This window comes from Zalophus californianus, chromosome 5, assembly GCF_009762305.2.
Source record: "Zalophus californianus isolate mZalCal1 chromosome 5, mZalCal1.pri.v2, whole genome shotgun sequence".
Classification (NCBI taxonomy): Eukaryota; Metazoa; Chordata; class Mammalia; order Carnivora; family Otariidae; genus Zalophus; species Zalophus californianus.
Window position 1 is genome coordinate 49,900,573 of NC_045599.1, and position 16,335 is coordinate 49,916,907.

At 34.8% G+C, this 16,335-nt stretch overlaps 1 protein-coding gene and 1 pseudogene across 1 annotated transcript in view; one reads left to right on the plus strand and one right to left on the minus strand.

Annotated features, from left to right (window-relative positions):
- The window catches only part of ERBIN (erbb2 interacting protein), an 83,782-nt gene that overhangs the window by 18,162 nt on the left and 49,285 nt on the right, over window positions 1-16,335 (plus strand). Inside the window, 4 exon segments of the mRNA XM_027606744.2 lie at window positions 5,264-5,342; window positions 6,870-6,959; window positions 8,699-8,755; window positions 12,782-12,845. Of these exon segments, the coding sequence (XP_027462545.2) occupies window positions 5,264-5,342; window positions 6,870-6,959; window positions 8,699-8,755; window positions 12,782-12,845 (290 nt within the window).
- Window positions 1,710-2,664, minus strand: LOC113929674 (annotated as a pseudogene).

Here is a 16,335-nt window from a genome sequence, read left to right on the forward strand (position 1 = left end):
GAGAGCTATTTAAACTCTCAATTTCATCAACTCAGCTGATGTTTCATTGGCCAAAGCAGAACACATGGCTGAGCCCAGAATCAGGAGATACGGAAGTTATACTTAATATTTTAATGGGAGTAGTTGAAAGATCACATTGTAGAAAGTGGTATAGGGAGTGAGTCCATTAATGCAACTACTCTATCTCACATACCTAGAAATGAACTTTATAGAAAACGTGCAGTACAATCTAAATGGAAGAAAAATACAAAACTATGGAATAGATGAGTAGAAGGATCTAAAAGGAAAGACTGTCAGGAAACATAACCATGAAAGAATCTGGAATATGACAGAGGTGCCTCTACCAATCAGTGGAATAAAAAAAAAAATATTTTGTTAGCACTGGAACAGTGGTTTTGTACGGGAAATAGGAAAAAAGAAGAGCCTTACTTCATAATATGTACTAAAATAAATTGCAAATTAATTAAGGATAACAATATGAAAAAGTTACAATTACCAGATAATGTAGAATATTTTTATGACTTTGGGATAGGAAAGAGATCTTATTCAAGATACAAAGAGCACAGTAGGGGCACTTGGATGCCTCAGTTGGTTAAGTGTCTGACTCTTGATTTTGGGTCAGGTCATGATCTCACCATCATGAGATCGAGCCCTTTGTCGGACTCTGCCTGGAGTGTGGAGCCTGGTTGGGATTCTCTCTCTCCCTCTCCTTCCTTCTCTCTTTCTCTCTCTCTCTGTAATAAATAAATTAATTTTTGAAAAGCACAGTAGTAAAGGAATGACATTTCTATATGACTAAGTAATACATGACAAACTGTGGGAAAAATTTGATATACTAGTATTTCTAAAGAATGCTTACAATCAATAATGAAAAGATAATCCAATAGAAGATGTGCAATAAACTGGGAGTTCAAAGAAGAAATAAAAATGATCAGTAAACACATGAAAATGTGTTGAGTATCATTAGAAAATATCAAGAATATCTAGCTTTAATTTAAATATACATTTATATTATTGCTGGTGAAGTTCAACCCCTTATACTGGCATGTAAAGACAATAGCAGATGTTGACAAGAATATGTATGAATAGGTATTGTGTTGTGTGAAAATTGGTATTGTCACCCTGGAAAGGAGTTCGGAAGTTATCTAGTGACATTGATAACTCTGTGCCATGTCCTATTCAGCTAGTGAAAAAGAGAGGCAAAGGTTCTCCCCTCAGAGAGCATGTATTCTTAGTGGTGGGCTGGTAAACAAACTTTTAAAGATAGGTAAGTATATGTTAGCCTGTTTGACATTGTCCCATGTCTTCTGTTATGTTGATATTTTTTCATTCTACTTTTTCCCTGTGTTTCAGATTGGCTAATTTCTGTTGCCATGTCTTCTGGCTCACTGAAATGTTCTCCTACAGTGTCTAATCTTGTTCACTCTCTCTTTTTTTTTTTTTTTAAAGATTTTATTTGAGAGAGAGAGAGCATGAGCAGAGGGAGGGGCAGATAAAGAGGGACAAGCAGACTTCCCACTGAGCATGAAGCCTGATGTGGGGCTCAATCTCAGGACCCTGAGATCATGATCTGAGCCAAAGTTGGACACTTAACCCACTGAGCCAGCCACTCAGGAACCCCAACCTTTTTTTTTAGGTACAAGTGATGAATATATTTCTTTTTATTGTTATTAAAGTTTTCTCAAATGTAGTTCAGTAAATGAAGTATTTTATTTTATTCCACTGTTGGTCATAGTTTGAGCCCTACACACTCCCTTCCCTTTCACCTCAAAGGAAGCTCCTTTTTATGTAGCTACACACTCATCATTAGTAAAGAGATCAGGCTGGATCTGCTCCCAAATCATCTTAGGAGTCAGCTCCTTGTCAGGTTCTCCAGGAAAAGCATCAAAAACAATTCTGTCTCCAGGAACAGACCCATTAATTAGGAGGTGCCAAGATTTCAACCTTCTCAGGTGAACTAGCACACATTACCATTGCTTGAGATATTACTCCCCTCATCTTTGCAGGTTTCAGGTTACAAAGTAAAATCACCATCCGATTTTGCATCTGTTCAAGAGGAACATGATTCACCAGGCCACTGACAACTGTTCTTGGGGCTGTTTCTCCAACATCTACTTCTTCCACATATAAAGAATCTGCATCAGGGTGTTTTCTGGCCGTGATGATACAACCAACTTGAAGATCCAGACGAGAAACATCTACTGGCTTAGAGTCAGCGCTTCCCGCTACTGACTGCTGTTTTTTCTCCTTTTTCTCTCCTTTCACTTCAATTTTCTCTTTCATCTTCTTTTCTTCTGCTCCTCCTCCTATCTGTTCTTTGGCACAGGAAGTTATAGTTGTTGTTGTTGGTCTAGACTGTATCACATTTTCAGAAACTGTGGAATTAGCTTGCAGCAGAGTACCAGACGGAAATGGTATTTGTTTCACTCCGTTTTGAATTTCTGCCTGAAGTAGCTCTTGTTTCAATTCTTCAATTTCTTTCTTTAATTTAGCATTTTCAACTCGAAGTTTCTTCTCTTCTCCCAAAGTTGCCTGCAAAATTGCTTTCTCCTTAAGAGCAACTTGCTGCTTTAAATAGTCAATAATTTGATCTGCTTCTCCACCTTTCTGTTCCAGTCTCTTCAGAACAGCACCATTAGTTGCCATTTTTGCCAAGAAACGGCCGAAAATCTGTCTGTCTGATTCTGGAGTTAGCTCTTTTAATGTCCAAGCTATAATTTATGAATCGGTAGACAGAGCAACCTGGGGAGCCTCACCCGGGCAGCCTCAGTCCAGAGCAGTTGGGCAACCCCAACCTTCTTTTAATCCTGTCCTGTATTTTTCATTCAGATACTATATTTTTTATTTGTGAAGTTTCCATTTATTTCTTAAATTTAACCTTTTCCTCTTCACCATTTTGTTCATTTTTTCCCCTTTAAGTACAGTAACTGTTTTAAAGTTCTTTTGTTTCTGAGTCTGTTTCTAGTAACTGAACAGTGGTAATGTTTTATAGTGGAATATTTCAAGCATTTTCAAAAGTAGAATATAATAAATCTGGTGTACCTATCAGCCGTCTTCAGCATGTATCAGTATATTGAATACCTCCTAGTATACCTTCATCTATACCTCCTAGTTTGCCATTCCTCATAGTTTCTGTTAAGATTTTATTTATGTATTTTAGAGAGCAAGAGCAAATGGGGTGGGGGAGGGCAGAGGGAAAGGGAGAGAGGGAGTCTCAAGCAGACTGTGCTGAGTGTGGACCCCCACGTGATGCTCAATCTCACAACCCTGAGATCATGACCTGAGCTGAAACCAAGAGCTGGATGCTTAACTGACTGAACCAACCAGGCGCCCCTTCACCTCTGATTATTTTAAAGCAAGTCACAATCTTTTTCATACATAGTATTTCGAGATAAAACCACTCTACTGTCATACTTGAAAAAAAACAGCTAATAGTAATTCCTTAATATCATTCGATATCCATCATTGTATATATTTGCTAATTTGAAGATTTCGTGAACTCTGTAAATTCCAGCAAAAGTAAAAGTTCCTAAAACTGAAATTGAAAAAATGAGTTTCTTGACTGTTAGAGAAATTGAATTTGTAATAACAATGGTAATAAAACTTTCCCTTAAGGAATTATTGAGCCCAGATTTCTTTTTTTTTTTTTTAAGATTTTATTTATTTATTAGAGAGCGAGAGAAGGAACACAAGCAGGGGGAGTGGGAGAGGGAGAAGCAGGTTCCCGCTGAGCAGGGAGCCCGATGCGGGGCTGGATCCCAGGACTCTGCAACCATGACCTGAGCTGAAGGCAGACACTTAATGACGGAGCCACCCAGGCACCCCTAGCCCAGATTTCTTTAATTGAAATTATTGTAAATTCACATACAGTTTTAACAAAAATTGCAGAGTAGTCCTGTGTACTTGTTACCTAGTTTCCTCAGTGGTAATATTTTGTAGTATTCTAGAACAAGAGACATATTGACATTGATACAGTCCCCCAATTGTACTCTTGGGTCTCCTCTTACCTGGGTAGTTCCTCAGTCTTCCTTTGATAGTTTTAAAGTTTACTGGCCAGTTACATAGTAGAATTTCCCTAAATGTGGATTTGTTTGATGTTTGCTTATGATTAACTTCATGTTACATGTTTTTGGCAAGAATATGACGATAATGGTATTGCATCCCTTCCTAGTGCATCTTAGATTTGGTGCCACGTGGTGTTGCTAACGGGTGATGCTAACTTTGAAGCAATTTAAGATGGTGCCTTTGATATTTCTGTAATGGCTTTTTTCCTTTTGTAATTAATAAGTATCTTTTTGGGAGAAACATTGAGAATATATTGGTATCCTGTTTTTCATCATTATTTTACCCACTGATATTAGCATTTGCTGATGAGTTTTAACTGAAAAGTTATTACTGTAGTATTTGCCAGTTGGTGATTTTGCATTATTAATTTTTGGTCACCTGAAATTCTGTGTTTGGCACTGTGGTAAACTTGCTTACCTAAAATGATACAGTAATGAAGTTGAAAGAAGTTTAAATGATCCTCTAATGTCAGCTATGTTGACTATTCGTATCGTGGTAGTACAAGAAGGAGTCTTACAAACAGAATTTTTTTAGTATTTTAAAAAGCTTTTAGCCTTCTTTTAGTCTGGATTATAACATTGCTACTTGAAGTTTGTGGGTTATTGTTCACAAATTATTGTTACTATATCTTTGCTGAGATAGTTTGAGGACGTAAGAGTAAGTGCTTAGAAAGTTAACTGTAATTTGGCCTGTTCCAGCATTTATGTGGTATTTTACTAAAGTATTGGTCAGCAACTGTCATCAGGCATATCTGCTAGCATATCAAATGTAGATTTTCTACTACTTCTATCTTCAGCCTATTCTCAGCTTTATCATTTTACATGTATGTTAGGGACCACCTTAATCTGCAGCCCAGCATTAAAAAAAGCAATGTGTCTTTTTATGTTAGAAAACCGGGAAGACTGCAAAATTTCTGTATTTTATATCCTCAACATCATCAGATAGAGAAGGCACTAATTTTCAGAAGAGCTAAGAGAAGGAAAGGGAGGTAAAACTAATATAATTGGCAGTTATAAGGAGGCACATGAACAAAAGATGAAAGAGAAAAGAGAGAAATTGTTGTAGAGTTCTGTTTGGTTGATGTCAGTTTGTCTAGATCCTAGTTGGTAAATTTTGATTCTGCAGTAATTAATTTTGTTATTATTTTATCCTTTTAGTTTCTTTTAATCTGATTATTAATTATCTGTTCACTTTCTAGGAATACAGGAGTTTCCAGAAAATATAAAAAATTGTAAAGTTTTGACAGTCGTGGAGGCCAGTGTAAACCCTATTTCCAAGTAAGTTCCTAGTTGAATTACAACTTAATTTTGTGAATAAAACAGCTGTGTAATGAGTAATTGGTATCAGCTTTAAATCTATACAAAATTTGAGTTTTAGATTAAAATGAAACCTTTAAATAATTTTTCTAACCCCATATTTTACAACGGTAAATTAGACATCCAAAGAGATAATGCAAGTGTTTTGCTCCAGGTCTCGCAGATAGTTTGTGTCAGAAATGAGGCTAGAATCCAGGTTTCCTCCCTCAGTGATATTTTCACAATGTAAGAATATCTTCACTTGCAAATCAGCTGTGTAGCACACTAAAACTTTTGAAAATACTAAAAGAAACTGAAAGATCAGGAAGGTAAGAACAACAAAAAAGAAAAACCATATGATTGGTTGCACCATATACCAGGGGTCACAAATGTTCTTTTATGTTGGTAATGGCTATAAATAGAATGCTTTCCTGACACCAAAACTGTTAAGTTTTGCGAAAATGGAATGGTAAAGCGAAAAATGAGTAGAGCATGGTTTAGTATAGCTATGTCGAAAACTGAAACCAGCTTTCACGCATTACAGAACTGTACTTAATGAGTATTTTCCAACATTGATGCTTCATTTGCTGTGGTAGATGAAGGAATGGAATGTAGGAGAAACAAGATGAGTCAAAGACTGAGAGGTCTCACTGCAGCAGAACTTTGTACTTTTTAAAATCCAGGAAAAACATGTACTGATGATGTTTTATCTTTGCTAAAAATACTGCTCTAGCCTCCAGTTCTCGATCTAGAATTTCTTTTGTAGACCAGAGGAAATAAAGGAAAGCTGATACATACAGGTTCTCAGATGGCCTTAAAATGTCCTTTAGGTTTTTGTATTATTTCTTCTCATTTGCTTATTATAAAATTATGCAATCTTTATTTGGTTATTTAAGGGCCAGATGTTGAAATTGAAAATAATTCTAAACTAGTGGTTCTCAAATGGGAATGATTTTGCCCCCAAGGGTCATTTGGCAAATTCTGAAGACAGTTTTGGTTTTTAAAACCTGCAGTGGTGGGTGGTGCTACTGGCTTCTAGTGAATAAAGGCCAGAGTTGCTGCTAAACAATACAGTGCAGAAGACAGCCTCCTCACTACAAAGAATTATCCAGCCCCAAAAGTCAGTACTGTCAAGGTTTGGAATTCCTTATCTAGTCCTTTGGATTGATGTTAGATAAAGCAAATTTCAAGAGTGCCTGCTGATGTCATAGTTATGTCCTAAATACATTTCTGTGTATTGTGGTTCATTCATATTTGACCTTTTTGTGCACATTTTATCTTCTTGAGACAAATACTATGTCATTTCCTATTTACAAAGAGAAGTTATAAACATTGAAACAGGTAAATTATTACAAAAAGGAAATCTCAGTTTGAGGGTCCCTCATTAAAGTAAAAACGTGACTGTTACCGGTTAAGAACATGTGTTAGTTAGACAGATTCTTAGAGAGATTCTATGAGGCTGAAATTCTGTGTATTAATTTAACTTAAATTCTGATATATTTTATATAGGCTTCCTGATGGATTTTCTCAGCTGTTAAACCTAACCCAGTTATATCTAAATGATGCTTTCCTTGAGTTCTTGCCAGCTAATTTTGGCAGGTAAATTACAGTTTCTTTTAAAATCTTTTCTTGTTGGCTCTTACAGAGTTTACAAACTACAAGTTGCTTTAGTAATACTATTAATTACGCTTTCATAGGCTCTCCTTTTGCTCTTCTTTTGTAATATTTCCAAGCCTTGTGGTTTTTATAGCTTTTTCAGAACTTGTTATTTTGTCCTTGAATTTATTTTCCCAAGTAAATAAGCAGTGAGTACTTAGAAAGAAAAGGTAATTTACAACTTGAATTGGTTTTTGAAGTATGCAAAAATAGTTCAAATGTGGGTAATTTCTATATATTAGAGACACAAAATGCTTTATTCTTAGCATTTATCACATTTGAAAATGATCTAATTATTGATTTATCTGTCTTCTCCACTGGAATCAAAATTCTGGAGAAAAGAAAGTGTGTTTTTGGTGACCCACCCCATTGGCACACTCCCACCAATATCTGAACATAGAGTAAATCTTGTCACTATAGTCTCTGAGTAATTTTTTTTTAATAAAAAGATGAATCAGTGAAGGAATGACTAATAGGTATCAAACTACTATTGTTTTAAAACTAATTAGTAGAGAAAGTGCTTTTCAATGACATGTTAATTTTGGTCAACTTTTTGTCTATAAATAAAGATAAATACTGTATGATCTCACTTATATGTGGAATCTCAAAATAAAACAAAACCCGAGCTTCATAAATACAGAGAACAGATTGGTGGTTGCCAGGGGTGAGGGTGGGCAGTATGGGTAAAGGTGGTCAAAAAGTACAAATTTCCAGTTATAAAATAAATAGTGAGGATGTAATGTATAGTATGCTGCCTATGGTTAGCAATACTGTATTGTATATTTGGGAGTTGCTAAGTAGACCCTAAAAGTTCTCATCATAAGAAAAAGAATTGTGGTAACTATGGTGATGGATGTTAACTACACTTATTATGGTGATCATTTCACAATATATACATATATACATTATGTTGGATACCTGAAACTAATAATGTTATAGGTCAGTTACATTTCAATTAAGAAAAAAAGAATTCTGGGCATTGTTATAGCCCAGTGACTGTCCAGTGGGAGCCGCCTTATCATGCTTCATATATTTATATACATACATATATATATGTGTGTGTATATGTGTAATAATGCTTATACAGTATATATATAAAAAGTTAGGGTACTTGTCAGATTCCTTTTCTGTATCTGATATTTGGACCACTTTTTATGGAAATATATTTGGCATATCAGCATTGTGTAAGTTTAAGGTATACAGCATATTGATTTGATACATTTATATATTGGAATATGATTGACATTGTGGCATTAGTTAGCAACTCTAGATCACCTAATCTCATTTTCCCTTTATTTTATTGGGATGTGCATCACTGAAGAGCCAGAGTATTTCTCCTTTATATATGTCCCCTTAGATTCTCTCGTTCTTTTTTCTCTCGGAGCTGGACTCTGAAGTTGAATTATTGTTCTCTAATCTAATGGCTAAATATTTGGGGAAGCATGTTTGCATGGAATGCTGTAGGATTGATATTTAGGACAATAAATTTGTGCTTTAAATGTGTTTAGAAGTGTTTAACTCCCCCCCCCCCCACTAATTCTGAGAAGCAGAAGGGGTCTTTTCTTACTTTGTAATTACAGAATAAATATTGGCTGCTTTAAAACTTTAGAGCATGACATTACTTTGGTAATTAAATTCATTGTCTTCGCCATAGATGCTTGATTTGTTATTTTGTTTTGCAGATTAACTAAACTCCAGATATTAGAACTTAGAGAAAACCAGTTGAAAATGTTGCCAAAGTAAGTAAAGGTGCTATTCTTGCTAAAATAAGAATTTTTAATTCTTTTGAAGATTTTTTTTTTAAGTGATCTCTACACCCATTGTGGGGCTCGAACTTAAAATTCCCGAGATCCAAGAGTCACAGACACTACTGACTCAGCCAGCCAGGCACCCCAAGAATTTTTAATTCTTAAGTCCTTAGAGAAATGTTAACTTTGTAATATCTAAAATATGAGTGAAAATTATTTTTTAAAGACTGACATTTGTGGTCATATTTTAATTAGTGGTATTGAATATAAAACTTAGTGTTGGTATTTTATAGTGATTTCATAGCTTTCTGAAACTTGGTCTTACGTGACAAATATCAAAATATGTCGATAAAGCCCACTGTCCCATATAAAGGTCCCAGTTCATATGCTAGAGCTCTTATATAGTATTCATTAGTGAGATCTGTAGGGTCTTTATGTGAAGTCTGATAACTAATTATAAGAATTTGTCCGGTTTTATAGTCTGTTGTAAATAAGAAGTGGGGTGGAGGGCCCCCTGCTGGTAAGCTAACATCAAGAAGAGATGTCAATCCAAGAGCAAATAAGATAAAACTAAAACAGATCTACATACTCAAAATGCACTGTAGTCTATGTCCATTTATTGAAAAAATACATTAAAACTTTCTGAATTTATTGCTACATTTTTACAGTGTAGGCATTGGGAAACTACCATCTTGTTAAATCTGGCCCACTGTGTAAAGTTTCATTGGAAACACATTTATTCATTTACATATTTTCTATGGCTCCTTTTGCTCTATAGTGCTAGAGTCAAGTAGTTGTGACAAAGACTGTATGCAAAGCCTAAATTATTTATTCTCTGATCCTTAACAGAAAACTTTGCTGATTTCTGTTGTGATTAATTTGTCAAGAGTTAATTGTTACCTTTTAAGGGAGATATCTCCACTTCCCCAGGAGTTAGTTTTGCTTACTCAACTTCTGTGGCATCTTATTTGTATCTGTTATGAAATTTACCATGTTAGTCTTATTTTTTTATACATTTTACTCCCGTTTTTACATGTACCTGTAACCTTCCCCATGAATGTAAGTCTTTGACAAAGAGCATATCTAATTTTGATTCCCAGAAGACCTTATCTATTAGCGGATAATTGTTCAGTGCAGCAGTGATTGGTGTTTCTAGGGATGGTTGTGAGTGTAAATTAAAATGGGAATTATGGGGGCGCCTGGGTGGCTCAGTCGTTAAGTGTCTGCCTTCGGCTCAGGTCATGATCCCAGAGTCCTGGGATCGAGCCCCGCATCGGGCTCCAGCCCCGCATCAGGCTCCCTGCTCAGCGGGAAGCCTGCTTCTCCCTCTCGCACTCCCCCTGCTTGTGTTCCTTCTCTTGCTGTGTCTCTATCAAAAAAAAAAAACTTTAAAAAATAAAAAATAAAATAGGAATTATGATCCATATTAAACTCAAAAAGATTTAAATATTTTATAGATGTGGTACCGGCATTGATGACTCCTTAGTTCAGACTGACTGGTTTCTAAGAGATTTGAATAAGATGTAAATTGTTTACTGAAATAGCTAAGCCTATAATTAATATGGTGTATCTGATAGCATAATTTTAACTCATTATTTTATCTCCTTATTTAACTTTAAATTGGGCTCTGATGTATTTTCAAATATAATTCTTTACTGCTCTCTTTTTAAGACTTGTAATTAAAACTTTTGAGACCTCACAAACTGTAAAGAGGCAGTAGTTTTAAATGTTACAAAAGTCATGTGTATTCAGGTTATGTGAGTAAACCTTTTTATAATCAAAGATATGAGCACTGGGAAAGCTGTTTTAGATACGTAGCTAAGTGAAATTTAATACCATCTAAGTATTAGAGGGCACAGGGCCAAGCACACAAAAGATGTGTTTTTTTCCTCTGTGACATAAGAAGAGATGATAAAAAAGTATTAAATACAAAGAAATTTTAGAGGTAAACAGGAAGAAATTTGAGGGATATATTGTTTTTAGATTCTCCTTGAAGTATGAAGCTGGATCTTAAATGAAAAGACTTGAAAATGAAAACATGAAATTTTATCTCAGACTTTTCAGGTATCTTAGTAGGACTAAAGTTGCCAGTATATACTATGCAAGTTGAGATGGAGACATTTTGAGGATTTTACATTACATTTCTCTTTTTGTTACATACACATGTCATTCACTTTTTCCTGCATTAGTTTTAAAACTTCACTTTCTAAAGATGTCATTTAGAATTGAATCTTTCCAGTGCACCACTTCTTTTTTGTACTCTTGTATTACTTACCTTTTGTTACAGTGTGTACCTGCTCCGTGTGGATTTTCTATGTTCTTTTGTCATTTTAAGAATATTGAATTAAGAAAAATAAGATTATGTTTTCTTTTAATCTTTGCCTCCCTTCTCACACACCTCTCTACTTTTCTCAAGTGTTTATTTGGGATAGTATTATGGACATAGTTTAATATCATAGCATCTCATCTTTCTTCAGAAATACCCTGGAAGCACCTTTTGCTTTGTTATGATGCAAACTACAACTGACCTAGAGATTTTCTGGACAAAGACAGATGAGTAAGGGAAACAGAATTATAGTACTTCATAGTACCTGAGACAAGGCCCTTAATAAGTCTAAGTTAAATAAAGCAGCTTTGAGAAAAATTGGTGTTGTGAAATAAGTTAAAGGAATGTTGATAGAATGGCATACTTAAAATGGAAGGGTCGGGAAAAATCAGCTTCCTCTAATGTTAGTTCAGTAACGTAGTGGCATTACAATTATGTGTGTTCTTTTGTTTACTTATTTTTAAAAGATTTTTATTTATTTGAGAGAGAGAGAGAGCTTGCACACAAGCACGGGGGAGGGGCATAGCAGGAGGGTGAAGCAGACTCCCTGCTGAGCTGGGAGCTCAACGTGGAGCCCATGGGTCTCAGGGCTGATCAATCCATCGCTGGACCCTGGGATCATGACCTGAGCCCAAAGCAGTTGCTTAACTAATAGGCACCCAGGCGCCCCCAATTATGTGTGTTCCTATGTTTGTTTTTTTTCACTGAAAAGCCAGAGAAATGTTTGTGAGTTTTATTTTACTTTTTCTAATTTGTTAAATTTCCAGAGAAGATAGAAATAGTCTGTGTTCTTGTGTCATAATTTAAGGAGCCTGTTGGTTTTTAATGATGTTAATTTTTAAGTCATTAGCATATTAATATGTACTGATAATATGTTGATAACTGTATTTTGCTTTCATTTTGACATATCCTAAAAAATTATAGCACAAAGTTCTGTAGGTAGCTGGTAGACCTCAGTCTATCAAATACTAGGGGCTTCTCTAAAAATAGCAATGTAAGAGTGTAAATATGTGTTTGAATTAATTAGTTTAGGTTTTTAAAATGCCATATTGAAGGAGAGATAAAAGCACAATTTAGTTTATTTCATTATGCAGTGAGTTTTTGTAAAATTTTCAAGTCCCTGTAGTTGCAGAGAAATATTGGTAGTAAGTTGGAAGTTAAAAATGATTTTATCTACTCATTTATAATCCTTATAAAACTTTATTTTGAGTTGTATTGAAATTAATTTGGAAAGGTGATAAATATTGTGTTTACTGTCCTTAGAATTTTGAGTATTAATTTTCAGAATTAAGCTATCTTAAAGTTTTACAAATATATGACCAGTCTTGAAAAATGGTAATAATTACTATGTAGCTGCCAAACAGTCTAATTCATTAGTTGATTAATATTACGTGAAGATTTATTTTGCGAAAAAAGTGAAAACCAGTTACTTGTATTCTGGTCTATGTGTTTCAATTTACTGTGACTACTTATGAAAAGAAATGAAGACCTGATGAGAAGCCAAATTAGAGAATAATTCATAGCTTATTTTATTTAGAAATTAATACTTTACTGAGAAATTATATTTTGTCAATATGGTGAAACCTGCACATTAGATATTACATAAGAAGGCTTAACACTATTATTTTTGAAAGCTTCCATTTAATTGATATTTTTGTGTACTCAATTCTTCATTAATCCCTTGTGCGTAGAACCATGAATAGACTGACCCAGCTGGAAAGATTGGATTTGGGAAGTAATGAATTCACAGAAGTGGTAAGTTCATACCAGTCTCTATCCAGAGGTCTTAAATTTGATTGAGAACATGTGACAATTAATGTATTTATTTCTTAGCATTTTAAAATATAAAATAGGTTAAAGATATGTATATATATATTTTTTAAGAAAAAAGATGTAAAAGTTATTAATGGAAAATTAAGCAGACAGAAATATCTGACAGTAGTGAGAATAAAATGTAAAATAAATGAGAAACCCATGGAAAAGGGTAACTAAAACTTTTAGGCACAGTAAGTAGACACTTTGAGAGATTTTATAAGGGAAAAACAAAGTTTCATGAATGAATAATAAAAAGTACTTCTGAGTCAAAAGTATCTCCCTGAGAGTATTGCTCAGGAATTGATTCAATGATAAAATATTTTTCTATAATTTTAATAGCTAAAAGGAAAACATTGAGTGAAACAACTGTTATTTTTCAGTTGGTAATAAGACCTCTGAATTGTTTCTGTTTTGTGTGCAAAATGTGCTATGGTAAAGAATCAAAAAGGAAAGGAGTATGTAAGTAGATTTTTGTCTTTAGTGAGTTCTCCAAAAGAACTCAGAAAATAAGCTAGATATTTTTTCTGAAGAGGAATTCATTGGCCTGCATATCACCATCATTAAATTTTTTTACATTATGTTTATAAGTTTGGTTTTTAAAATTATGGTAGATTTCAAATGATAGTCTTTTTTTAAAAGATTTATTTATTTGAGAGAGAAAGAGCTAGCTCATGGGGTGGGGAGGGGTTGGGGAATCAGAGGGCAAGGAAGAGAGAATCTCAAGCTGACTCCACGCTGAATGCAAAGCTGGAGGCAGGGCTAGATCCCACAACCCTGAGAGCACTACCTGAGCCAAAACCAAGAGTCTGACACTTTAACTGACTGCCCCACCCAGGTGTCCCTAGTCTTTTTTTTTTTTTAATTCTAGTATAATTAATATACAGTGTTTATATTAGTTTCGGGTATACAATATAGTGATTCAACAACTTACACATTACTCGGTGCTCATCAAGAGCACTCTTAATCTCCTTTTACACCCATGCCCCCACCCACCTCCCTTCTGGTAACCATCAATTTGTTCTCTGTAGTCGAGAATCTGATTCTTGGTTTGTCTCTTTTTTTTTTCTTTGTTTCTTGAATCCCACATATGAGTGAAATCATGTGGTATTTCTTTTTCTCTGACAGACTTTGCTAGCACTATACTCTAGAGCCATTCATGTTGCAAATAGCAAGAACTCATTCTTTTTTATGGCTGAGTAGTACTGCACACACACACACATCTCATGTCTTTTTTTTTTAAGATTTTATTTATATATATATAGAGAGAGAGAGAGAGAGAGAGCACAAGCAGGGGGAGGGGCAGAGGGAGCTGGAGAAGCAGACTCCCCTGCTGAGCAGGGAGCCAGATGCAGGGCTCAATCCCAGAACTCTGAGATCATGACCTGAGCCAAAGGCAGACACTTAACTGACTGAGCCACCCAGGCGCCCATACCACATCTTCTTTATCCATTCATTTATCAGTGGACCCAGGGCTGCTTCCATATTTTGGCCATTGTAAATAATGCTGCCACAAACGGGTGCATATCTTTTTGAATTAGTGTTTTCACATTCTCTGGGTAAATACTCAGGAGTGGAATTGCTGCATCATATTTTTAATTTTTTAGGGAACTTCCATACTATTTTCCACAGTGACTGCACCAATTTGCATTCCCACCAGCAGTGCAGGAGGGTTCCTTTTTCTCCACATCCTTGCCAACACTGGTTTGTTGTATTGTTGATTTTAGCCATTTTGACAGGTGTGAGGTGATATCTCATTTTGGTTTTGATTTACATTGCCCTGATGATGAGTGATGTTGAGCATCTTTTTATGTGTCTGCTGTCAAATGATAATCTTAGGAACGAGAATTTCTCAGTACTGTCAGCTTCATGATTGCCCTGTGGGTGTTATATTATACATTTGCTCATCAAATAGACAGTGAACTTTACAGCTGAAGTCAGTGGAAGAGCATGGTGGTTTTGGATACCTTCTTTTTTTTCTAAAATATACTTTCATATTCTTTACTATATTTTAATTGAAGATGGTTTATGATGGGTTTTATTGTGTGTTGTGGAAGTTTTTAACCCCGTGTGAAAAAATACATATATTGTTATTCCTAAGTCGTTAAGCTATTGTACTCTTAAGGTATTTAAAAGTATTAATCTACATCCGTATTAACTGTTTGAAAAATCTTAATTATTGTTCGATGAATCAATAACATTCAGAATCATTAATTTTTGTACCATTTCAGTCTGCAGCATTATACATTTTTTAAAAACTCACCCTTAAAATGATAACAGAAACAGCACAAAAAGGTATTTCTTTTAATCCAAGATACACCTTACCTATATTTATATGTTAGCAGTAAATCTGATTGACATGACTTTTATGTATTACTTGTGTGATGATGTTGATTAGATATGATGGTACTCTATGACATCACTGTGTCAGTGACTACACAGAGCTTTGTGTGGTGACAGAAATACCTTTGAAGGATGCATTCAATCGAGCCTGCAAGGGCAAATCCCAAGATCAAATTTTGTCTCGATACCAAGGTCCACTGCAACCCTCTGATTAATTTTTTGGTTATCAAAACCATACTAAAAACTATTTCATTATGTAATTGCTAAGAGTTTAAAATAACAGAATGTGCATATCATATGATTATGCCTTGATTTATTTACCTTTCCCTTATTATTGGATAGTTAAATTGTTTTTTTCATATTTTTCTCCCTCTTAGTCATCGGAATATCTTTGTTCTTTTCATAAAAGGCTAAATCTTTTTTTTTTTTAATAGATTTTTTTTTTTTAGAGCAGTTTTAGGTTCACAGCAAATTTTAGCTGAGGGTAGGTACAGAGATTTCCCATATACACCCGTCCCACACATGCATAACTTCCCCCATTATCAACACCCCCCACCAGAGTGGTACATTGGTTACACTTGATCAACCTACATTAACACATCATAATTACCTGAGGTCCATAGTTTACATTAGGTTTTACTTCCAGTGTTGTACGTTCGGTGGGTTTGGACAAATGTGTAATGATATGTACCACCATTATATTATCATATAAAATAGTTAATTGATAATAAGTAGTTAACAGTGATTAGTTTTCTTAATTCTTAATTGGTTATTTTTCCCCATTTTATTTATAATTTAAATTTAATTAACATATAGTGTATTATTAGTTTCAGAGGTAGAGTTCACTGATTCATCAGTCTCATATAATACCTAGTGCTCATTACATCACATACCTTCCTTAATGTCCATCACCCAGTTACCGCATCCCCTCAACCCCCTCCCCTCCAGCAACCCTCAGTTTGTTTCCTATGATTAAGAGTCTCTTGTGGTTTGCCTCACTCTCTGATTTCGTCTTGTTTTATTTTTCCCTCCCTTCCCCTATGATCCTCTCTTTTGTTTCTTAAATTCCACATATGAGTGAGATCATATG